Raw genomic sequence first — 21,640 nt, forward strand, 5'->3', positions numbered from 1 at the left:
CATCAATTTAATTTGTGTTTGGGTAAATTAACACACTATTTTAAGCGGCGTTAGCGTGTAGAAACGTCGCCTAACTTTTCACCTTTTAGATTATTATTAACTTGTTAGTTCCGGAATAACAATTACAGCATTGTTCTTTTGTTTGGTTGACCCACATAAGGCTCACGAAGGAGATCAGAAGGCACAGAAAAAACGGTAAAAACAAAAATGGCGAGCGAAGAACAATGAGTTCGTGTTGACCTCCCACGCATCGATGATAAGTGTTACTTTTTATAGATAGATTCGAAATGTTTTGAAACAATCATGAATATTTGCGGCTGGCAATACAGGCTTGACTATCACTAACTGTAAACAATTACGAAAACTTGTACTAGATATTCCGCCAATAAAGTTTATTTTTATTCATTTCCTTCAGAAAAAAAATTCAACGAATTCAGTGGAATCTGCGGGTCATGAGGATAAACAGAGACGATGCCATAAAATGGTTGAAGAAAGAAACTTCGCCAATAATACTTCCATCATAAGGTTGGTGAAAAACATTTTCTTACATGTCTTTATTATATATTCGTATGAAATATTTAGTTGTTTTTCGTTGAATAGCTTAGCAAAGCGTAATGCTAGCTGCTAGCTAACATTAGCCCTTTTAGTTGTCATTTGATTAGGATGCTAATTTGGTCTGAATCTCAACTTTTAATTCAATTTATCCGTTAAAATATAACTTAAAATATATATTACATCCCCCCTCAAACCAATTCATAATATTTTTGACAAACACTCAATTTATAAATGCTTGTAGCAATTTATTTGCCCTTTATTTTCTCAAAACGACTTGGTCAAATGACATGGTAGACTTTCTTTCCTCATGTTGTCCTCTGACCTCTTTTCAACTCAAAGTTCATGTGACCTTCTGATGAAATGTTCTGCGTCATTGACGGGTCGTCTTTGACCCGCATATTGAAATACAAAAAGGTTGAAAAGACTGAAATATGTCAAATCTCAGCTGGAACATTTCTACATGCAATGATTTCTACACATATTGAATTTTTGTGACAGCTGTTCTTTCATGTGTGCTACTTCCTGTAACTCATTTTTGGTGAACACCTAAGCCCAAGTATTATTTTTTTTACTTGGTGTAGAATGTCTGTGTAACCACTAGTTTGTATGACACACACATCCGCTCACACACACAGCTGACTTACAGAGGTGGTTGGTATGTGTGGTAGGTAACACGTAGGATGGGGAGAGGGTTGGGAAACCCCACTGTGGGTTGAGGCTTCTGTGGGCCTTCACCTGACACTGCACTCTTGAAGATAGAGGAAATTCCCAATTTTGACCAGACAAAGGGACTGTTTGCTCCCCATGTAGGGATTTGTGATCCGTGTGTGTGTTTGTGTGTGTGTGCCCGGCCGGCTAAAGCAGTTTGACAACTTCCCCCTTTTGTCAGTGAGTGCGTTTTTATTTGTTCCAGACAAGACACACGAGAGTCCACATTCCAAACGTGACATTGCATAAATAACACCACGTTCCCAGATGGTTTAAATAGAAAATAAATTTAAAAAAAAATAAATAGTAGAAACGAAGTTGCAAACTGTTGCAGTTCAAAGATGGCATCCATTCGAGGTCATCTCCATTGAGATTGAAGCAGTTCTCAATCACCGTTGTACGATGAATAAAGATAGAGACTGCGTTTGGAATCGGTCATCCTTATCTATGGTCGAATCTCAATATAAAGATTTTTAACTAAACGGCGGAAGCGATTAATCGAGTGCTAGCAAATCACTCGGTCAAAGTTCACGTTCAAGAAACGAGAGTGATTTCGAACACAGCCGTAGAGCGGCGAGTCAGAGGGCGAAGACGCCGAAAAAGGTCTTGCCGCCGTCCGTCTCCAGCTCGGACAGTTGGTTGGTCTCGGTCCACAGCAGGTCGTCTTTGTTGAGCTGGAAGACGGCCCCCAGGTACAAGGCGTTGTACCAGCCGTGCTTGTAGCGCTGATCGTCCTCGACGGACGTGCTCTGCTGGCACGCCGAGCGTACGGCGCTCATCAGCGAGGACTTGCTGCCCACAGAGTCCGAGTAGCGCCACACGCGGTGGCTGAGGGGCGCCAGGCGCTTCCCCGGAGACGCCATCCCGTGTTCCAGGCCCTCTTCACCGCTGTCGCTGCAGGAGACGCGGAAGGACGCCTGGCTGTAGACGAAGTAGAGGCCGGTGTGCGGCACCACGATCTGGTTGTTGTGCAGGGTCAGGCCGCCCTGCGCGAAGGCCTGACCTTGGCCGTTACGCCATTGTAGCTTCTCGTTTACGCTGTCACCCCCCTCGTGAATACCTGGCGAGAGAAGACAAAAACTCGTTAAAGCTTGTGCACTTGCAAAATGACCGCTTTTAGTTTTGTGAATTACCATTTTTGTTTCGGCAATTACGAATGACCCATATATAATATTTAAAAAAAAAACTATGAATTAGAAAGTCAAATTTTCAAACTGAGAATATGCTTCTTTTTTTAAGCACCTCAGAATTATTTCACTTAAGATTAAGATATAAATTCGTAGTGTATAATGATTCTTATCTCAAAATTCACTGCTTTTTAAAAGAAATGTAAATTTGCAAATTAAAATGTATTTTTTTTAAATGTTTTTTATAATTTCAATTCAAATATTTCATTTAATTAAATTAAGAATGGCTTATACATTGAAAGGTTCCATCAATATTTTTTTGTTCAAAATTTGCAATTTATTTAGTCGTTTCTTTGATTTTTTTTACTCTTCTTGTTGTTAACAAAATATAAAAAGCAGACATTTTGATGCTATTGTAGCTTATTGAAATAGCTTCGAAGCGTAAAACATTAAAATTACTAATATAAATTTACTAGTTCGCTCTCCAAAATTTTTTAAATTTTGAACAAACTGAAACTATGGAGAATTATCAGAACTTGCGCAGCTTCCCAGAAATCAAGTCCACCCCAAGCTCTCACTGGATGTTCTCGACATCTCACCTTCGAGATGAATGGCCGCCTTGGCTTTGCTGCTGATCTTCTTCAGTGTGTTGTGAGGATCTGATTTGTCCTCGTCGGCCACCAGCGCCAGCGTCGGGCCCACCGAAGGCGTCTAATGGAAGCAAGAAGCATTAGAAGAGATACTTCCAGGGATTTTTTTTTTTCCGCTCAAGACGCCACTTCATACCGTGCCATCTGATCGTCCGTGCCAGTACCAGGCGAAGAGCAGCACCATGCCCAAGCACAGCGCAGTCACTAGGAGGCCAGCAGACAGCCTCCACATCCAGGCCGAGTACGAGTGCTTCTCTACCACCACCACCGTCTTCTCCTCCTCCCGGAGACCCACTGCCGCCTCCACGTCGGCCGGTGTTGAAGTCAAAGCCACCATGATGATTTGATTGGATTTGATTTCAGCGCTCTTTTGGGATCACTTCTACTCCTGCTGGTGAGAGTGAAGTGTCTGTCAGAAGGCCTGTTCCTTTATTGTCTGTGCAGGATGGGAAACTCCCATGATGTCACAATTGAAAGCGAAGCTCCACCACTTGGATCGAGTCCAAAAAGTAGTAGGATGAGAAAAAAAAAACAAGTCAACCACAAATTTGAGGTTGGCAGATTTAGCAACATTTTTTTTTAGGATGAGGCCAAGAAAGCCATGTGAGCCCATCAAAAAAAAAAAAAAAAGATTGCAGATTCTGCAATTTTCCTTCCTTATTTTATTTTTACTTATTTCTCCCTTCTAACAAGAATGTGTTCCTCACATTTGATAGCAGTAGATGGGTTTGTCCTTGCAGGACCTTCTGTAAATATCTATTAAGTCGCCACTTTTTGTTTTTTTTCCCGGCATAGTGTCTTAAATGAGGTAAAAAAAAAAGTCTAAATTTAGAATAACACTAAACAATTGTAAAATTCAGTGGGAATTCACAACAAAGCTAAAACCACAACGCGATGAAAAGAATGATTGTCCTTTTGTCAACCAGCCAAGCACATCAAACAAGTTAAAAAAGGAAACAAAAGTTATTTTTAGAGGTTTCACTGCTTGTCATAACAAGCTAAAACGTCACCTTAAAACTAGCCTCTGAAACCATTTATAATTGAGCACTTTATTTGATTGACATGCATGAAACCTGAAACCACTTTATGGACTTGATTTTTATTCTTTACATTTGATTGCATTCATCGAAATTGATTATTCTCAGATTTTTTTTCTGTGGTATTTGTCCACCTGAATATGTGTTTTATTTAAATTTTTACATATTATATGCACTTTACTTTGGAGTCAGCCAGTCCTTAACCGGAGCATGTAAGACTTGCATAACTTTATTCCACCAGTTGTGTTCAGCGGCCATTTTAAGATCCCATTATTTGTTTTCAAATCACAAAATGGACAATCATTTCTAGAAGACGACTTTTCATGAACAATACATAAAGTAAATCTCGTCATTGGTGTGCATTCCAAATGAACCATCTGAACGTATATGAATAACTATTATTTCTATTTTATTATTTGTATTATTATGTTTATTTTATTATTATATTTATTTGAATTTTATTATTTATTAAGCACATGGAAGGATAAAACTAAATACAAAAATTTAAAGAACTATTTGAATAACTATTATTTTTATTATATATTTTTTTGTTGTATTATTATTTATTAAGCATATGGAAGGATGAAACTATAAATAAACAGTTTTACATGCTGTCCATGTTGCATCTTTGTAATGAGGTCATGTCCTGGGAATAAATCGAAGTTCGGAAATATTTCCAAATGATCAATCATGTGGGCTGACGTTAATCAAAGAGAGAGGCATTGTTGAGTATCGGTACACTTGCCCACACAAGTGGGGCGTCAGATGGACGAAAGCCACTCCAATTTTCCTTGCAGAACAGTGGAAAATGGCCAACAATCTACTTTGTCAAACAGGTTTGCACGCTGTCTATTGCGCAACTCTATTTTTCCAGCGTGCCCAACCAGTCCAGGCAGATCACGCCTGTCACGTTCATTCATTACTATTTGTTCATTTATTGTCGGCGTGTGGAATATTTGGGCAACTTTCCCCGCCACTTGTGGGACTTGTGTAACGACAAACTCCCCCTAGACAAAGCTGGCTTTTGATGAACTCCAGCAACATCCAGGTGGACCCTGGTGACCTTTCTTTTTTTAACCGCACTCACCAGATTCTTTCTCACTGATCCTTGTCACGCATATTTCCATTCGGCCTTCCCCAACTCCGATTCCAAAGATTCTCAATTTGAAAATGAATGTCGTTTAAAAATGGCAGAAAATACCACCAAGGCTCATAAAGCAACTGATGCTACGTTAGCGTAGCAACATAATACCCCATAAATCTAAATAATATGAAAGATTAAACCTTGCACGGTTGAGCCAGGTTAGAAAAATGCAGAACCAAAATAGACTCTTTGCGTGTGGTATCGTCAATTATTTACAAAGGCAGTGGAATTCCCTCCATCCATTAGCCAAACTGCTTTGTATGCGAAAACATCGAGAAAGTCTTCGTTCCAGCGAATCAAATGATTGACAACCAGTTTCCAAAAAGAACCGGTTTTGATTCCCATCTCGAGATCTTTTTAGTTGGAAGCAGCTAATGACTTTTTGGGCCAGCTACAAATTTTCACCTGAATTTGAAATCAGTTATGTTCATTTCGGCCAATTATTACATTTTACGGGTTTGGAGGTTTGCCAGTATTAAAAAAAAAAAAAGTCTTGCCCCCATTTTACAGCAATTGCGCGGGTTAATTAGTTTTTCAGGAATTAATTGAGTAGCATTAACATAGAATATAAATACTGAAAAATAAACAAATTAACTTTTTTTTTCTATTTGTCTTCCAACGTAGTCAATGGAATTGCATCAAAATGTAGTTAATTTGTGAAACACAATCGTGATGGATGACTGCAGGGCATTGTGTGTTGACGTCTTCACAACTTTTTCTCAGCCTATTGGCTGGGAGGAAGTAAACCAGGAAGTTTTGACGGGCGCCCGGGGAAGGTGATGACAGCAATGCTTTGTTACGACAAGATCTTGGGGAAAGTTTAGCAATCGTTTCAGGCTACCTGGCAAACATTTATGACGTGAGCAATTTGGGAATGAACAGTTGTCGTCACAGTTGAGGAAGTAAGCAAATGAGAAATTCAGTGAACTCCAGTTTATTCATCTGATGCACCTATGAGATTTAAAAATTGGTCATCACGCTTTGTTTCAATTTATTTGAATTGATTCAAACACACAAAAATCGGAATTTAAAATTTCACGCTATAGCAGGGGGGAAAAAGATGAGCAACGATTTAATGGGGATTCACTGTAACAATGAAAAAATATAATAATTATTATTCAAAGTTGCAGAACGTTAACTGAAGATTAATTGTAGAGCAAATGAAGTAATTGCAAAAATGTATTGTCTGTCACATATTTTATTGCATATAAATATATGAATTTTAAAAAATATATTTATCAAACATATACGTCAGCCTTGCGGAAAAGGTCATTTGTAGCAATTTCAAGGTTCAATGCTTAGGAGTAAATAAATCAATTGAAAATTCAGAAATCAATAAATGATTGGTATTTTACCTACGACTGATGTTATAATTAGTATCTCTCAATGTATAACGTATACAAAATCCATAAATGCTTTGCAGTTTTATATAGAAAACAAAAAAAACCCACATTAAAAATAGTAAATACAATCTTTACCTTGAAAAAATCCTCAATAAAGCCAATATAACAATAAACATTAATATGAAACATTAAAATAAATCAATAAACATCTTGCAATGTGACCAATAACATAAAAAATAAAATAATTTTTTAAAACATGACAATATAATACTTTGCCCGGCAAATTTACAATCACATTCATTTCCGATTCACAACGTATTTTACTTAGACAACATATTTCTAGAATATAAAACCGATTACACTTTTGAAGAAGTCTATTTATAGAATAATTAAGATTACTTAACACGGGTGTGTATTGATTAAGGTATGCTGAATGTGTGTGTTTATTATGATATCACTTGTAGTGAGCCGCTTAATTGTCCGCTCAGCAATTCAGTGATTTGTGTCGTCACTGCGACGTCACACAAAGTGAAAGTGTTTGTTAAACGCGAGGAGGAAACAGCGCTACCGAGTGGCCAGTCAAAATATTGCAGTTTGGATTCACCTACTGAACCCAACCAACAAAACAAAGTGAGGTATGATGTGTTCAAACTTGCTATTTTTCCTCGCTCGTAATTGACAAGATGAGGTTTCTCTCAAACCTGTACCTCGCTTGAGTTAAGTCAAATGTCTCGAGTCCCCCACCTCTCCTAATGGATCTGAAAGGCGCCCCAAAAAGTGTCCTCGGTTAGAAAGTCTCCAGTGATATTAACGCTGACGCTGTCCCCCTCCCGGAGGCGCACCATCTTGGCCAACCACATGGAGCCGTGGGACGTGCCCGCCGGGTAGAAACCCTCAGCCAGCTTCCTGACGCTTTTGCCAGACGTGGCGTTTCTTGTCACAATCACACGTTGCCCTCCGCTTCCGGACTGTTCAGTGAAGGTCACCTGGGCGTACAGGAAGTAGACGCCGTCCCTCCCAAACTGGATGGAGTCATCACGAAGTTCTAGGGAGCATTGGTCGCACCTGGGTGAGCTAGACTCCCAAGGTTGTCCTTTAGAAGCTGCAGGGAAAAGAACTTTGTGAGAACTACAAAAGTGCCTCTGTACTCCAGATGGACACAAAATCATTTTTGTGGCATTCCTCAGGGATCCTTTCCGAATCCCCTGAACATCATGCTTATGCAGGTATTTGTGAATATTACATCATGATTGCTTTCCAATTCATAAAAAAAGTCCAGAATTGAAAGATCTGCCGATGCTTACATTTCATGATTTGTATGTATGAATGAGAGAAACCCGGGAAAACCCCAACGGACATCAACGAAGCTCCTGTAACAAAGAAATATGTCCAATTTAATGATGTCATCTAGTCGACAATTAAGTTTTGTTTCACCACTGCGGATAAATGAAAGTTGACGTACGTGTCGGATCGAAATTATTTCGACTGCTCAGCGTTGGGCCTTCTCGGAGGTCCGCGAAGGCCACTTGTTTGATGAAGTAGCCGAGTAGAGCACCCATGAACAGAACGGCCACGGTGAGGAAAATGAGCCATACCTGCAGCAGAACCTTCTTCACAGACCACGGCCGGGAATCCATTCTGTCATGTAAATACAATTCAAGAATTAAAAGATCATTTCGATTGCAGGATGAGATTTTCAAAGAGAGCATCACTCACCTGCTGTGTTGTTGCTCTCGCTGTCAAAATTCAAATGTTGCTCAGCGAAATTTTGTACCACATTTTCTTTTTGTGGTCAAACAAAGAGGAAGTGAGGGGGGGGCGTAGGGGAAGTGGCAAGTGAACATGTAGGTGGCTCCGATACCAAAAGTGTCTTATCGTTTTTGCTGAAACTTGAGAAACGTGATGTAAAACCTTTATAGGATGCCAGTGTTGAGTAAAACAAAACTGAATTGAATTCGTTTTTTTTTTTTTAAAACATGAAAATTGTTAAAGAAAGTGTTGTGGTGTGATAGAAAGTATTTTCCTGATCTAAAAACATTTACTTGTACGCCGCATTTGTATCGATGTGGGCGGTGTGAAATTCCCATGTTTATAGGTCACCCGTTTATTTTTCCATCGAAACTTTCGAGTCTTTTTGCTTTCACTGGAAGACTGAATAAAATAGCGATAATAATAAAAAATACTTTGAACTCCAGCAGCAGCTTGTGGGGTTCCTCAGGGCTCTTTTCCGAGTCCCTTGTAATTTGTTTTCGGTTGTGGTACGTGGATAAAAATTTTAGATTTTATAATGGATGGATAATTTTGCGAGGTTCCTCCACTGTGAGTCCTGTAAAATATGAAATTGCATCTTTCTCCAAACCATCTCAAGTTTCTTTCACCGCGAGATGAGTCAAACGTATCCTTTCACTTTAAGGTAGTTTCGTTGGGGAATTCCCTCGCATCCAGGCAGCGTTTTTTTTGGATAGTGTAAATGTCACCAACTTTCTCCTTACTCATCTGTGTCGAGCTAACACACAATGACAAATAAACACAACAGACGCCTACACCGTTCAGTGTTGCTTACCAGGTGCTGTCCCTTCTAACATGAAAATATTTTTTCATGTGTTTACCCCCTTTTGCCCAAAGTGACCTGGCATAGCTATTATTAAAAGTCTCCGTTAGATTTTTGGAGAAAGGCTTGATGGCATAAAATGAAAAGACACTTTGCATTTTTAATACAGATTTTATTGTGATGCTTTTTATACATTTCATAATTTTATAGGAGGTGTTGAAAATACCTTGGTCAATTCCAAAATTTCAAGATGGCAATATCTCAACATTTTTTAAACTGAAGATAATGAATTGGCAATTTTGGGACAGATTTGACTGACAAATATGAGGAAGATGTTTGTGGTTTGTTCTAGCAGGCTGACTGTGATCCTCAGGTTTGACACCCGTGTCTTAAGAGTCCCCCTTGAGAACGGTTAGGAGCTCGCCGCTCTCCTGAAGCTCCTTGACAATGTCCAGACCTCCGATGAGGTCGCCCTTCACGTACAACTGTGGGTAGGTGGGCCAGTTGGAGTAAGTCTTGAGCCCCTGACGGACTTCTTCGTCATCCAGGATGTTGAACGTGTTGTAGTCCACCCCGGTGCCGTTCAGGATCTCCAGGATCTGCCGGCTGAAGCCGCAACGTGCCGCCTCCTTGCTGCCCTTCATGAACAACATCACTGGGCTCCGGTTGATGGCTTCCTTGAGTCGATCCTCAAGGGTGACAGCCTTTGGGCAGACGCTCTCCAGCTCCCCGGACTCTGCCAGCTCCTTGGCGATGTCCAGGCCGCCCACCAGATCCCCTTTGACATACAACTGCGGGTATGTTGGCCAGTTGGAGTAGGTTTTCAGACCCTGGCGTACTTCTTCATCGGAGAGGATGTCAAAGGTGCTGAACTTGATGTTTCTCTCGTTGAGGAGGGCCACCATCTGCCGGCTGAAGCCGCAACGGGGCTCCTGAGCGGTGCCCTTCATGAACAGCATGCAAGGAGCCGCGTTGATCAGCTTCTTCAACCGCTCGTTTAGGTCAGCCGGGCCTCGTTCGGGCTCCGAGTCCCCGCTCGCTACCAGGCGCTGGACCTTCTTTGTGAGCTCCGGAGCGTGGGCCCCGTCCAACCGGTCCACTTGCACGCCGCCCTTAAAGAGGACAAACGTGGGGACGGATGCGATGGCGTACTTCTCCGAGACCTCAGGCACCGCTTCAGCCTCCAGCTTGACGAATGTGGCTTTAGCATGTTGCTTGGCCAGCTCGGACAACACGTCGTTCATCTGGACGCACTGGGGAGCCCATGACGCCTGGAAGTGAACCACCGCGAATCGAGAGCCGTCTTTGACCAGGATAGTCTCAAACTCCGCTTGAGTTTTCGCCTCCACCAAGTTCGCCATGTTGCTGCTAGCACCGCTTCCGGTATTCTGTAAGGTGACGCAACTGACATCATTTTCGACCGCTTGTTAAAATTAATTAATTAAAATAGAGGAATTGTGACATTTCCATTCTGTCATTTCCAATGTCTCCACCAATAATGTATTTATTGAAATTTAATTGAAATGTGAGTCGTTACTGCGAGGACGTTTCTGTCTTCATTTTTACGTCACTTCCATTACCCCGGTATAAGTGCTAGCTAGCTCGAGACGCTAGCCGGAAAGCGTTTGGATTTTGGTGATAAGAAACAGAAGTGTACGCCAGATAAGTGATACCACCAGAGTCGCCATTAAGGTAATACGGTATTTTTATGTAAGCCATAGCCATTGCGATAATAGTTTAAAGAACGAAAATAAGAAATACATTGTTGTTGCTTAACGTTAGGTCAGGGCTCGGCTCTTGTTAGCTTCGTTGCTAACTTCGCCATACAGGAGCGGTCAGCTAGTACGCTGAAAAAGAGGCGACTCGTGTTTTTTTTTTTTGTTCAAGTATACCCAATTGAACGAGTGTTTTTCCGACTATATTTGAGTAATTAACAGTTTACAGTCGGGAGTTTCCTGCTCGGCTAGCTAGATGATTCCTGACCGTCAATCTAGTACATACAGGTCAAAACAACGGCGCTGATGAAAGTGGCAGCCTTTCGAGAAGCAACCAGTCATTGCATTTATTAGAAAAAAAAATCTGCCAGATTATGTCTCAATATTGCTGTTGTGATCATTTTTTAAATTTTAATCTGTATTTCTATCAATCCATCCCTCTAGCTAATATTTCTGCAGAGTAGAACCTTTAGATAACAACAAAAGTTTATAGGGCAGCCATTACATCCTAAATAACCACGAGATGAATCTAAATATTGAATAGTAGTCTGTCGTTGTGTTTTTTTTTTTAACCTTTTTGTATTTTTCAGGAACACCATGGAGGAACAAAGTGCAGACATAGAAGTGACAGTTAAAACATTAGACTCTCAGAGCAGAACCTACACCGTTGGTGCTCAGGTAAATGAAAGTAACTCCCCAATGGGGTTTCAATTTCAGAATCGGTGCCTGATTTGTGGTATTTTCCCCCTCCACTTCCTGTAGTTAACTGTAAAAGAGTTTAAAGAGCACATTGCGTCTTCTGTGGGGATTCCCATTGACAAACAGAGGCTCATCTACCAAGGTCGAGTCTTGCAGGATGAAAGGACCTTGGCAGACTACAGTGAGTAATCACAAAATAAAATGTGACGCTATTCGATGAGAACTATCAGATACTCTGCCTCTCCAACATTTCCTGTGTCTTAGATGTGGCTGGCAAGGTGATTCACTTAGTGGAGCGCGCTCCCCCTCCACCTTCCCAACCTGGCTCGGGGTCTGGCGGGAGTTCAGCCGAGAGCGGCGTCGGCGGCTCGTCATCATCACAGGATGGGACTCAGGCTCCTCCTCCACATGACCGCAACGCCAACAGTTACGTCATGCTGGGAACCTTCAACCTCCCCGTCAACATCATGGACCCTCAACAAATACAAGTACGACCTGCGGACCTTTTTAGTTTTCACAATTATTGTCTTTCCAATTTCCAGCGTTGATTTTTGTTTCCCCTCCCTTGTTTAGATGTCAGTTCAGCAGATGGTGTCCGGCATGGGGGACACTGCGAGGAACGCCCGAGTGACAACTAGCACTGGGGTAATCCAACCGATTGGTCAAGTAATCCGCACGCTGGAGTAATTTCGTCCGCCTTCTCCCTTTCAGAACAACGGCTCGGTGAATGTGCACATTGACATGGATCAGCCGGTGCAGAGCGAACCTCGGCTGAGGTTGGTGCTCGCTGAGAACATGCTGAGGGACATCAATGACCTCATCGAAAGAATGGAGGTGAGACACCCCCCGAGTCTAATTCAGGGTGTTTGTCAAGTACGGTATTCAGTAAATCCCAATTGCATTTGCGTCAGGGCCGGACAGCTGACCCGTCCGCCCATACCCAAAGAGAGACTCCATCCTCTGCTGCCCCGCCTCCTCCTTCGTCTTCGTTCCCCACCTCCACCCCGACTCCTTCTGCTCAGCCAATGGACTTCTTCCCTCCACCGGTGACACAGCCACCCTCCGCCTCCTCTGCGCCATCCGAGGGACCGACGCCTCAACCTGGACCCCAGTGAGTCACCCTCACGCTCGTGTTGTCGCGTCCAATTGGATCCTTATGACAAGTACTGATTGTTTTTCTTCGACTAGACACCCCAGCCCAACCGAGCTGGCCGAGATGTTGTCGGAACTGCGGCGGGTGGAGGAGAGGCTGCAGCCCTTCATCCAGAGAGCTCACACCATCTTGGAGACGGCCACCTCTGCAGAATACAACAACAATACAGTAGGACTTAAAAGCTTCTTTCTTGTCATGTAGAAAATATGAGAAAATGATTCTGCTCGTGATGTCAGTTTTTCTCAAACTCAGTCTTGTTTTTTTTATGCTCGCAGGAAAGAGAGGACGACCAGCAGACGCTGGTCCTCACATGGGAGTGTCTGCGTCTCTTGGGCAATGCCCTGGTGGCCCTGAGTGACCTGCGGCTGAATCTCCTCAGCCCCGTGCCACGCCACCTCCACGTGGTGCGGCCCATCTCCCACTACACGGTTCCTGTTACGATGCCCGGCGCCGTGCACCACCACATGCCCGTGCAAGTAAGTTTGAAAGTGGATACTGTAACCAAGTACTTTAAGATTTTTAGGTAGCTTTATATTTATTTTTTCCCAATACTTTCTTAGGCATCTGTACTTCATATCATAGGGCTTGGGGGGGTTCAACCAAATCAAAAATATATGTTTGACACACATTTTTGGTCCCAGTTGCCAGCAATCAACCTATTTACAGTCTATGAGCACCCTCTCTTGGTGGAAAATTGAAACTGCAGTCAGTGAGATTTTCCCTTTAAGGGGCACAATTAGGTGTCGCATCATTGATTGTATGTTTGGCATAGTTTTTAAACTGAACACATCTCCCTCTCACAGATGAACCTGGGCGCCACCATGGCCGCCGCAGCCAACGGCACCGAGGGACAAGCTCCTACCGCCCCGCCGGCCAGCCAGTCGGAGCAGGCAGGTCAGGGACAGACCTCTACCCCACAGACTTCCCCGTCCAATCAGCAGGCCGGACAGGGACAGGGCCAGCCTGGCCCCCGCGTCATCAGGATCAGCCACCAGGCAGGCCCGGTGGTCATGATGCAGATGAACACGGACGGTGTGTTGTCCCGTGCCTGCCACTGATGGAATGTTTCTGACACGGCATGGCTGCCAATGCGGCATTTTATTGGTTAAATGTGACTTCCCCCCCCCCAGGATCAACATCATACCAGTGTTTGTTCTTCTTGTGAAAAAAAAGGGTCTATTTTGTAATATTTGTGCATGTTGTGTGTGTAGGCACTGGCCCAAACCAGACTGCTGGTCATCAGATGCCAGGACAGCCAGGTAAAAAAACACATTTCCCCAGTTCAGGTACTCTTTTCACACTGGCTAATACTCGTTTCGTTTTCCTTTAGCTGGTCTTCCTCCAGACTTCATGCGTAATCTCATGCAACAGATTACTCAGTACGCCACGGCGGTGGCGACCAGCGCCGCCACCGCTGCCGCCACGGGCCAGCCAGTCCCGCCGCAGCCCACCCCTCCCGGCTACAGCTCAACGGCCAACTCCTCAGCCACAACCACGGGTCCCAACACCCCGACTACTACGCCCACTGCGCCGCCGCCTCCCCCTCATGCCGGCCCCCAACCCCAGGCTAGAGTGGTCTTCACCCGACCCTCCTTTGCTCCCAACATCCCTCTGCCGGCGTTCGGCACCCGAGGGACTACTATAAACGTTAGGGCGGCTATGCCGGGCCAGCAGCCAGGACAGGTAGGAAACGTTATAGGCTCGAGTTGCGTTTGCCAGTTTCACTCATATTTGCTCGTATAATTGATTGGCTTGTTTCCAGGCGTTCAACGCTGCCGCTGTCAACCAGATGATCAGTGCAGTGGTTGGTCAACTTCTGATGCCGGGACAAATGGGCAAGTTGATGCATTGCGTTCATTCATGGAAACATCAAATGATTGTTTTATTTTATTTTTTTATAAACCTGGAACAGTTCTCTGACATCTGTTGATGAATTACAGCACACTTTTTGTTTTGTCTAAATTAACCAATTTTTGCTAAAAGTACTAAAACACCAAACTGCACACACCAGAAGTGTTTCTTCCCTTTAATGTCAGACATCTTTGTTTTCTTATTTTCACAGCGAGTCAAATGGCTCACACCTCCTCTTCCACCACGTCAACATCCTCCTCCACATCCTCCCAAACGTCCTCCACCTCCTCCTCTTCATCCGTCTCCAACGGCGACGGCAACACCGCCAGCCCGGCAAATCAGTCCGAGGGCAACGGTGGCGATCAGGCCCAGCAGCCACCTGAGATCCAACCGGATCTCGGCCAAATGCTCGGCTCGCTTTTCGGCGCAACCGGTCAGGTGGGGGCACCCTCCATCACGGTCACCACCTCCAGCATTCCCCACCTCATGAGGGGGGTGGCCGACTTGATGCAGCAGGTTTGTGTGCTTTTATTTTTGAATGTTTTACCATGTTGTTTGTAGGTCCGTTTCCAATCTCTTTTCCACCCCATGCAGCCCATCTTCTCCCAGCAACCGCCACCTCCTCCACCCCCGACCAGCGGCAACGGCGCTGCCAACACAGGCTCCAATCCAACGCCCAACTCCGCAGCGGCGCCGCCTGACCCCCTCAACCCGGAACCGTTTATCGGCATCGTCCGCGGTGTCCTGACCAGCATGATGGGCTCACTCGGCCAGGGGCAGAATGACACGGAGAGCATCGCTCAATTCATGCAGAGGCTCTCGCAGAGCACCAACATCTTCATCAGCCCAGAGGAGCCATCTGGTTGGTGACACAATTTTTCTGCTAAAATACTTTTATTTCATTTGAATCTTTTTCACCCTCGTGTCATTGACAAAGCAGCACAATATCACGGTTCTCTCGTTCTGTGTCAGGTTTCTTCGGCGAGCTGCTGATGTTGGTTTGCCAGACGTTCACCATGTCGGACCTGGTCATGCTGCTGCATGGCCATCACCAGCCGCTGGGCCGCATCCAAACCCAGCTGGCTCAGTTCTTCCACCAGAACTTCCTCAACAATCAAGAGCCCACCGATGCAAACATCGCCGTCAGTACCGCTCAAATTCCATTTGCGTTAAATTCCCATATATTTTAATTGGTTTTCAACAAAATAAGACATAATCAACAGGAGGTTTTTTTATTTTTATTTTTTTTTTATTACAGGCCGCTGCTGACGCCATTGTGCAAGAACTGGAGGAAGACATTACTGAGAGCTTTGTAAGTATAGTTTTTGTTTTTTTGCACTAAGCTGTCCTTACTATGCTTTCTTGTGGTCATGTTTTTTTTTTTTTAATGCTCACACACAGAGGGAATCCTCAGTCACCGTGCTGGAAGGCGTCGATGTCACCCAGACCAACATGTCCTTCTTTAGACAGCAGCTGACACACATCGCCACACACATCCTTCGCTGTACAGGTGTGTGAATGTTGTGCTCAGCCACTCGTGTCTGTCGTAGCATTTGACTATTTTTCTATGATTTTATCACAGATGATTCTTTCGGGCTTCGTCTGCTTCAGCTGTGCAACCAGGCTCTGTTTGAGTGCCTTGCACTCAACCTGCACTGCCTGGGAGGAGACCAACGCGCTCTGACCGCCGTCATCAACCACCGCATCGTACGTGGACAATTGTCACTTCTTCCGCTTGGACTTTTGTCCTATCTTTCATTTTCTATCGATCTTTTCGCCTTTTCATTTTCCAGCGGAGAATGTCAAGCGACGTCAGCCCGAGCCTCCTCAACTGGATGACCAGCATGATGACCATGAGGCTGCAGTACATTCTGGAGCACCTTCCCGTCACCACGGAGCAGATCCAGAATTACATTGTTCACACACAGGTAAATGCTTCGGTGAGCTCTACGCTCATTTCACGTATCCCCTTGGGCGCCACATTTTCATTCTCTCTCTTTGACTGATTGGTACAACTCATTAAGAAGCCAATTAATGGATTTTAAATATCTAGAAAAGAAGTTAAGTCATCCGCAGGTCACATGCCGTATGTCGACGAAGTCTGTTATATCCTGTTACGTTGGCCATCTTAAATGCTCATAAATAATGGATGACATTTTTCTTTTCACAGGGCGATCAGTCCGCCGCGACCGACACGCAGGAACCAGAACAGACGCAAAGTGCAACGGTAAACCATCTGTCTCTTTCTCCTCCTTTCTAATTCATTACTTGGGTTTGATACTAAAACCGATGCTTGAGTTTTTTTTTTAAAGCCTCTATTTTTTTCCCTCTCCTCCCTGAAGATGAGCGAGACCCTCTCACCGGCCGCCGCCACCACAGCAGAGGAGGCCATGTTAGTGTCGTCGTCACGGGAGACCAGAGCGCCGCCCGCCGATCTGGGCGCCGCGGGCGGGGCTGCGCCGCTGGGCGGTGACAAGGCGGCGGCGGGGGCCGACGGTACCAGCGAGGTCTCTGCCGGAGAGTCGGAAGCCTGGGCTGCCACCGTTCCTCCTGTGAGAACTTTTTCTTTCATTGCAACCTGAGTTGATTGTTAAAAAGGAGTGGTGCGTCTTTTTACAAACCATATCGCTGTCTCAACAAAAAGTCATGCTAAACATGCAGGTTAGCTTCAGAAAGTTTATTGACTTAACTCTCGTTATAGTTAAATGACGAGCCCCAATTTAAACAAATGCGTTAATTCCCCTGCTAGATGATCATTCGGGGTTTTATTTATTTTTGCAGGAGTGGGTTCCCATCATCCGTTGTGACATGATGACACAGAGAAAGATGAAGGCCCAACCTCCACTGTCCGACGCCTACCTGCACGGTATGCCGGCCAAACGCCGGAAGGTGAGCAACGATACACGTGTAGTAAATTCACGCACTGTAAATTCACCTCCTTCCTCACTCCATTTGTTTTTCTCTCAGACGGGATTAGGCAGCGGGAGTTTGGTTTCGCTCTCGGACGCTGTGAGCCAGGCGGCCAGGACAGCCGGCGTGAAGCCCATCACGTCCAGCGAGCGTTTGCAGGAAGAGCTGGACTCACCCGAGCTGAGGGAAGCTTACTCGGAGCAGGTAAATGCCACACCGCTCACGACAATTTAGCTTAAACTCTTTTATTCGCGAGTTGACATCAAAATGGCCGCTGCAGTGGACCCCTGTTAAAATCCCTCTATAGCTTGTTTGTCGTTGTATTGCCGCACAGGTGAAAGCAGACATCAAAAAGCGAGTACGGGATGACGCCGACTTCAGCGCTCAGCAGTTCCCTGACGCGCACAGAGCCTTCTTGTCTGACTCGTAGTACGCTTGCCGTCGTCACCGCCGACCCACTCACACAACGCTTTATGCCCTCCCTTCCTTCCTTGCTCCCTTCTTCCCTTTCCTCCTCTCCTTTTCACTCAGCCCAGTGGTAATCACAGAATGCTAATAGTGCCTATTTATTATTCTTTTGCGCGTCGTTTGCTCCCAACTGTTCTCAATGTTCTGATTTGATTCGACTGAGGCCGATTTAGTCGCTTCTAGTTGTTTTTTGTGCATTCCTGCTCCAGTTCTTTTTTTTTTTTTGAGCCATTTTCTAAGTTGAGCCGTCAACCTCTCAGCCATCTTTCAAGACTCTTGTTTCCTACACCAATGTACAGTAAAACCTTGATTTTAACCAAATCACACTATTAACAGCAAAGGCAAAAAACAAATATGACATCGCTTGTGTCAAATGTGATGCATTTGACCACCAGGAGGCGCTGCACTATTCCAGTTATGCGCACTCCAGTGCTTTTGTGTCGACCTTCATGGACGGTATGAACATTGTTTTTCGTACATGAATGTACAGTAATGCTTAATAAAACAACCTTGGTTTGATAAAAATTGTAGGTATTGTCACACTATTGATTTAAGGCAAACATCTGTTGAATAATTTTTAGTGGGTTTAAATTGATGCTTTTTATTGTAGTAATCAACAGGGCACCTTTGAAAAGAAAAAAAATCCATGTTGAAAATGATAGTTTGGGGGTTAAAGGTAATTTACTTTAGAGCGGAGTCATTTTTTTTTAAATCACATACTTTAAAATTAAGTCAAACAATACTCCAGGGAAAAATGTTTGACATTTAATAAGATTTCCACACTTGCAGGTCAAAGTACAAAACGGGTTAAACCACCTGCTCAACTTCCTGCTCATCATCCTGTTGAGTCGGGTGAGTGCTCATCCTCTTTTCTCACCAACCAGACGCCAAGACCGGTTTGATCAACAGATGACTCACGCCCATGCGTACACGTCGACACAGCACTCAGTGTGACATTGGTTCACACGTAATATCGTCAAGGCATGGTGAAATTCATATAACATCTAAAATTGAACTTAATCCCTTCCCACGTGACATCCAATGCAGTTTAAAACACTGTACAGTGTTTGCGCATGTAAAAATATAAACACACAAGGACTGACATAAATCTTTATTGCTGAACACGCCTTTGGAAGGACAATATTGAAATAAGTAAATATATTTAAGAGTCTAACCCATGAAATATTGAAAACCAAACAATTAAAAAAAATTGAAGGTTGTCATCAAATGTGCCTTAGTGTTGTGACAGTGCAGTATAGCATGCTACCCTGCTAGCATAGTAATGTTTTCTTCCATGGTGTATAATACCAAAGAAATTCAGTGTTGACATATTGATAGGCAAGCATCTTAAGATAACTTCAAAGATCCTTTAGCGTCCTGAGCTCAGACAGAAGGAACTAGCAGCTAGCATGGCTACTTTAAACGTGGCAGTCTTTAACCACTGTAAACAGGAAAGCCATACAGCAAATCTCAAATCCAAAAGGCATGTAAATTGATAATGGAAGCAGTGCAATATGTTTATTCTAAAAAAAAAAAAAAATATCTACAGAAAGGCTCCAGGATTTGATCGAGGGTCTTTTATATTTCTGTAGCGACGGGCCAACCAAACGCCAAGCATCTGTCGTGGAAAGACAACACCGTAAAGTATGTTTCAGAATTTAACAACAAAATAGTTGAGATGTTTTATCCATCATTCCTACTGACCTCTGTGAAGCTGAAGAATAGTCCGATACCACCCACAAAGCGCAGAACTTCCCCGGCGTACTTCTCGATGATGTCAGCGCATGTAGCGCACGTCACTGGTGGTTGCTGGTTAAAACAGCTCTTCGAAAACAAAAACAAATTACATTATAAAAGAGCCTCTATTGTCAAGTTTGGCTACGGTTTTTCTTTTACCGCAGCGCAGGTTCTGTTGTAGTCCACGTGGTAGAAGCCGCAACAGTTAAGCGTTTTCTCCACATCCATCTGCGTCGCCTCGGACTTATTCCAGCCCACTTCCAGTAGATGATTCTGTCAGGACATCGGGAAGTCAGTCAAGTCCATCACAACGTGGAGCTACTGGAGCGAAAACCTTACCCGTTGGTTTTCGTTGAGGGCCAGACAAGCACATGACACAGACAGCTGCACCACAAACACCATGGATAGGATGATCATGTACTGTTATGTTAAGGAACCACCATAGACTGATGGAAGTATATCAAAAGTGGCCTTAAAAAACATTCAGAAACATTTTCACTTTCAACTCCTTTTCAAAATAAGTTTTAAATCCAGAATATGAGTACTTTTGTCAGCTCAGCTGGAAAACGCACAAGGATACGAAGAAGAGCAGCACCTGGTGGTGCCGCAAAGCGCCGCACAACCCCACAAAGGCTACCAGGAGCAGGAAGATCCCGACGCCGATCACACCCGCCACCACCTGGATGCTGGACACCAGGCCGAACCATTTCCCCCAAGCTGCTACGCCCACTAGCAGCAGGCTCACCAGCTGAGGTAACAGAACAATTCATTTTTAGATTTAAAAAAAAAAAAAAAGTGGCAAAGTAGCATCTCAGCTCTTCGCACCTCATCGGTACGGCACTAATTTGAGTCATTCTTCATAGAGGATAAATACATTGTCTTTGTGTTGCTTTATCATTTGTGTTCTGTTATAGCACCGCAACATAGATTTTAAATGCTCTCTGTTCATATAAAAAATGAATAGTAGAATTAAATTTTAAACTGTCAGATATTTGTTTTGAGCCTTTTTAAATAGAAATACAAAGTCCCTTGTTTTGGTCAATGCAACAAAGTTAGACAATCCCCACTATAAATTAAATAAGGAAAGATTAATCGTATTTTGAATTCCTCCACCCAAAAGAAAAAAAAAAACTAAATAAGATACATTTTCAACTGTACAATTCCAAATTTTTAATGTAAACTTAGTCAATGAAGACTCCAAATAAATTGGGAAGAACAGCACTCATTTAAGAGTTCAGTGCAAAGACGATCGGAGTCATTACGCAATTAAAAAAAACGAAGCCCAGTACTTACCACGTATAGTACATTGAGTGCGCAAAGGGAATTTTTCGTGCAAACAAATCCGCCGCAAACCATCTCTGTCACTCAACAATTTCAGACTAACGCAATTCTCCGATATCCACTCTCGCAATGGACACCCAGCTTTGTTTATGTCATTCCTGTAATCGTGTACAGGTGTTTGTCATGTGACGTGTGACACTTCCTCATTGACGTCAGCGACGAATTATTTTTCTATTGTTTTTATTTGGGCGTGGGGGTTAAATTCCATCCTTGCTAAAAGAAATAGTTATTGTCATAGCTTTAATTAATTTTCATCATTAATAAAACTATTTGGAAATATTTGACTCTCTATGACGTCATTTTGAGTTTAGGCGATGAAATCGTTGCGATGTAGCGACATCTGGTGGACAAAATAGAGAGCTGCGAGCCAACTATCTAATCACTCGATTGGGACTGTACAGAATATAAACTTAATGGAAGCAGGATTATCTATTTATTGTCTAGTTATCTAGTTAATGTGATAGTATTGATCCCTTTTAATCGATTTGATTAGAAGACCAGCACGTGTCGGAGATAACCCCACCCCACCAACCCACCACACCAAATCATATCACGTCGGACAAATAGAAAATGCAGCAAAAAGAAGAACTTGTAGGTCTTACTCACACTTGAGTTTCATGTTTGCGTCAAAGCTCTTAACATTTTCTCGTT

General features: G+C 43.6%; 6 protein-coding genes across 8 annotated transcripts in view; 2 read left to right on the top strand and 4 right to left on the bottom strand.

Moving 5' to 3' along the window:
• The first annotated feature begins 29 nt into the window (after nt 1-29).
• On the top strand, nt 30-19,085 carry bag6 (BAG cochaperone 6). The gene is made up of 27 exons (XM_088386009.1): nt 30-195; nt 416-525; nt 11,421-11,508; nt 11,593-11,710; nt 11,794-12,017; nt 12,103-12,174; nt 12,241-12,363; nt 12,441-12,640; nt 12,718-12,850; nt 12,958-13,158; nt 13,486-13,714; nt 13,894-13,941; nt 14,013-14,365; nt 14,445-14,517; nt 14,745-15,049; nt 15,128-15,395; nt 15,506-15,675; nt 15,792-15,845; nt 15,935-16,043; nt 16,116-16,240; nt 16,327-16,461; nt 16,704-16,760; nt 16,876-17,085; nt 17,315-17,422; nt 17,501-17,647; nt 17,778-18,367; nt 18,701-19,085. Exons 2-26 carry the CDS (start codon nt 482-484, stop codon nt 17,871-17,873), a joined length of 3,690 nt encoding a protein of 1,229 aa, XP_088242135.1. The 5' UTR covers nt 30-195; nt 416-481; the 3' UTR covers nt 17,874-18,367; nt 18,701-19,085.
• Nucleotides 1,436-3,453, bottom strand: tnfb (tumor necrosis factor b (TNF superfamily, member 2)). Its single transcript, XM_088386004.1, has 3 exons — nt 3,177-3,453; nt 2,990-3,101; nt 1,436-2,323 (listed from the first exon to the last, which is right to left on the bottom strand). The coding sequence occupies exons 1-3, from the start codon at nt 3,375-3,377 to the stop codon at nt 1,842-1,844; spliced, it is 795 nt and encodes a 264-aa protein (XP_088242130.1). The 5' UTR covers nt 3,378-3,453; the 3' UTR covers nt 1,436-1,841.
• On the bottom strand, nt 6,402-8,367 carry lta (lymphotoxin alpha (TNF superfamily, member 1)). Of its 2 annotated transcripts, XM_088386006.1 has the most exons (4): nt 8,281-8,367; nt 8,027-8,202; nt 7,869-7,934; nt 6,402-7,666 (listed from the first exon to the last, which is right to left on the bottom strand). In XM_088386006.1, the coding sequence occupies exons 2-4, from the start codon at nt 8,199-8,201 to the stop codon at nt 7,314-7,316; spliced, it is 594 nt and encodes a 197-aa protein (XP_088242132.1). In that variant the 5' UTR covers nt 8,202; nt 8,281-8,367; the 3' UTR covers nt 6,402-7,313. The 2 variants fall into 2 exon arrangements, with proteins under 2 accessions (XP_088242132.1, XP_088242133.1); XM_088386007.1 differs by lacking the exon at nt 8,281-8,367 and having other exon boundaries at nt 8,027-8,227.
• On the bottom strand, nt 9,267-10,516 carry glrx3 (glutaredoxin 3). The gene has a single exon (XM_088386000.1). The coding sequence runs from the start codon at nt 10,474-10,476 to the stop codon at nt 9,505-9,507; it is 972 nt and encodes a 323-aa protein (XP_088242126.1). The 5' UTR covers nt 10,477-10,516; the 3' UTR covers nt 9,267-9,504.
• Nucleotides 19,008-21,110, bottom strand: LOC148391741 (tetraspanin-13-like). Its single transcript, XM_088386005.1, has 6 exons — nt 20,942-21,110; nt 20,229-20,396; nt 19,988-20,068; nt 19,808-19,921; nt 19,616-19,735; nt 19,008-19,529 (listed from the first exon to the last, which is right to left on the bottom strand). The coding sequence occupies exons 1-6, from the start codon at nt 21,002-21,004 to the stop codon at nt 19,455-19,457; spliced, it is 621 nt and encodes a 206-aa protein (XP_088242131.1). The 5' UTR covers nt 21,005-21,110; the 3' UTR covers nt 19,008-19,454.
• The window catches only part of LOC148391742 (C-type lectin domain family 9 member A-like), a 5,594-nt gene continuing 3,185 nt past the window's right edge, over nt 19,232-21,640 (top strand). Inside the window, exon 1 of one of the 2 annotated variants that reach the window (XM_088386001.1) lies at nt 19,232-20,401. The gene's annotated coding sequence lies outside the window, so the exon portion shown is untranslated. Of the gene's footprint in view, nt 20,402-20,440; nt 21,581-21,640 lie in introns of those variants that run through there. The other variant, XM_088386002.1, reaches the window with a different exon arrangement.

Source organism: Syngnathus floridae, chromosome 10 (genome assembly GCF_059516105.1).
Source record: "Syngnathus floridae isolate MCC-2025c chromosome 10, RoL_Sflo_1.0, whole genome shotgun sequence".
Taxonomy (NCBI): domain Eukaryota; kingdom Metazoa; phylum Chordata; class Actinopteri; order Syngnathiformes; family Syngnathidae; genus Syngnathus; species Syngnathus floridae.